The sequence below is a fragment of the Rhincodon typus genome, chromosome 3, assembly GCF_021869965.1.
Source record: "Rhincodon typus isolate 14 chromosome 3, sRhiTyp1.1, whole genome shotgun sequence".
NCBI lineage: Eukaryota > Metazoa > Chordata > Chondrichthyes > Orectolobiformes > Rhincodontidae > Rhincodon > Rhincodon typus.
In genome coordinates, this window is record NC_063334.1 from 127,126,927 (window position 1) to 127,128,719 (window position 1,793).

The following is a 1,793-nucleotide window of genomic DNA, read 5'->3' on the forward strand; positions in this document are numbered from 1 at the left end:
ACACACTGTAACGCACTGACAGCGCACACACTGACCCGCACTGTAACACACTGACATTGCACACTTTGACCCGCACTGTAACACACTGATATTACCCACACTGACCCGCACTGTAACACACTGACAGCGTGCACACCGACCCCCACTGTAACACACTGATATCACACACACTGACCCGCACAGTAACACACTGACAGCGCGCACACTGACCCGCACTGTAACACACTGATATATCACACACTGACCCGCACTGTAACACACTGACAGCGCGCACACTGACCCGCACTGTAACACACTGACAGCGCGCACGCTGACCCTCACTGTAACACACTGATATTACACACAGGGCCATACAGCACACTCTTACATTATGACATACCTTCAGAGATCTCTGACTGATCTTGGTTTACGACCCGTCTCACAAGGTGTTCGCAAAAGTGTTGAGCAGCTCTGAGGTTGTAAAGATAGAGGTGGGTGTAAAGAATTGCCAGGCTGTAACGAGTCTGCAAGTAGCTCACTCTCCTCCCATCTGTATTCAGTGAAACAGGATGAGTGCACAATGTTAAGCCAAATGCACCAGGCAGCAACACAATACCAAGAGATGTGACACAAAGTCAAAGGCTAGAGCTGAGCAGGACACGGCAATAGAGAGAAGGGTAGAGTATGCTGGGGTTCTGGGGTCTTGAAAGGAAAGTGAGTTTCATCCAGAGAAAGAACGAATGAATAAATGTCTGTATCTCCAGAACAGGAGAACTGCCGCTGTAACTACAGTTTCAGGTGGGTCCACTTACCTCTACCCATTTCCTCTTGAAGCGCAGCCCTCCAGATTTGTATTGCCTCCAGGTACGAGCCCAGAAGGAAGTTGCCCTCACCTCCAAACAAAACACAATAGAGCAGTGAAATAACCGCCTTTATCCCCAATGATCACCTTCAGCTGAATGGTGTGTGCTGCAGTTTGAAAGGATGGTTAAGGTGCACGACTAGCGTTACATTCTTCCCAACATCTGCCCATCTTCTCCCTGTAGCCCTGTACATTCTTCCTTTTCAGGTCATAATCTCATCCCCACATCATGCCCAATCAATGTAGTGGAATTCTTTGAGGAGGTAATAAGCAGGATAGATAATAGGGATCCAGCGGATGTAATATATTCAGAATTTTCAGAAAACATTTTAAAGTGCTACACGTTAAGGTACACAATAATATAGGAGCCCATGGCACTGAAGGTAGTCTATTAGCATGTACAGAGAATTGATTAACAGAAAAACAAAGTGTTAGGAGAAGGGAGGCATTTTCAGGATAACAACTTGTGAACTAGTTGTGTGCCACAGGGATTAGTACAAGGGCCACAATTATTTATAATATATATTAATGACGTGGATGAGGAAGTGAATGTACTATAGCCAAGTTTGTGGATGAGACAAAATAATTGGGAAGGTACTGGTGAAGATGGTGCAGTCTGCAAAGGGAAATCAACAGGCTAAGTGTATGGGCAAAAACATGGCAGATGGACTATAATATGAGGAAATGTGAAGTTATGCACTTTGGCAAGAAGAATAGAAAGACTGTACAAAACTATAGCACAGAGTGTTTTAGGGTCCTCTTGCAGGATATACAAGTTCAGTATGTAATAGGAAAGGCAAATGCAATGTTGGCCTTTACTTCGAAGGGTAGTGCAGACAGGTTCACTCGAGTGGTTAGGGTCTGGACTGTACTGTCTGAGAGTGTGGGGGGAGGCAGGTTCATTCGAGTGGTTAGGGTCTGGAATGTACTGTCTGAGAGTGCGGGGGGAGGC

General features: G+C 45.8%; 1 protein-coding gene across 1 annotated transcript in view; it reads right to left on the reverse strand.

Moving 5' to 3' along the window:
* Window positions 1-801, reverse strand: part of LOC109926598 (interleukin-7 receptor subunit alpha) — a 16,693-nt gene extending 15,892 nt beyond the window's left edge. The window contains exon 1 of the mRNA XM_048594270.1: window positions 792-801. Coding sequence (XP_048450227.1) covers window positions 792-801 — 10 coding nt within the window. The remainder of the gene's footprint in view (window positions 1-791) is intronic.
* Window positions 802-1,793: the final 992 nt, after the last annotated feature.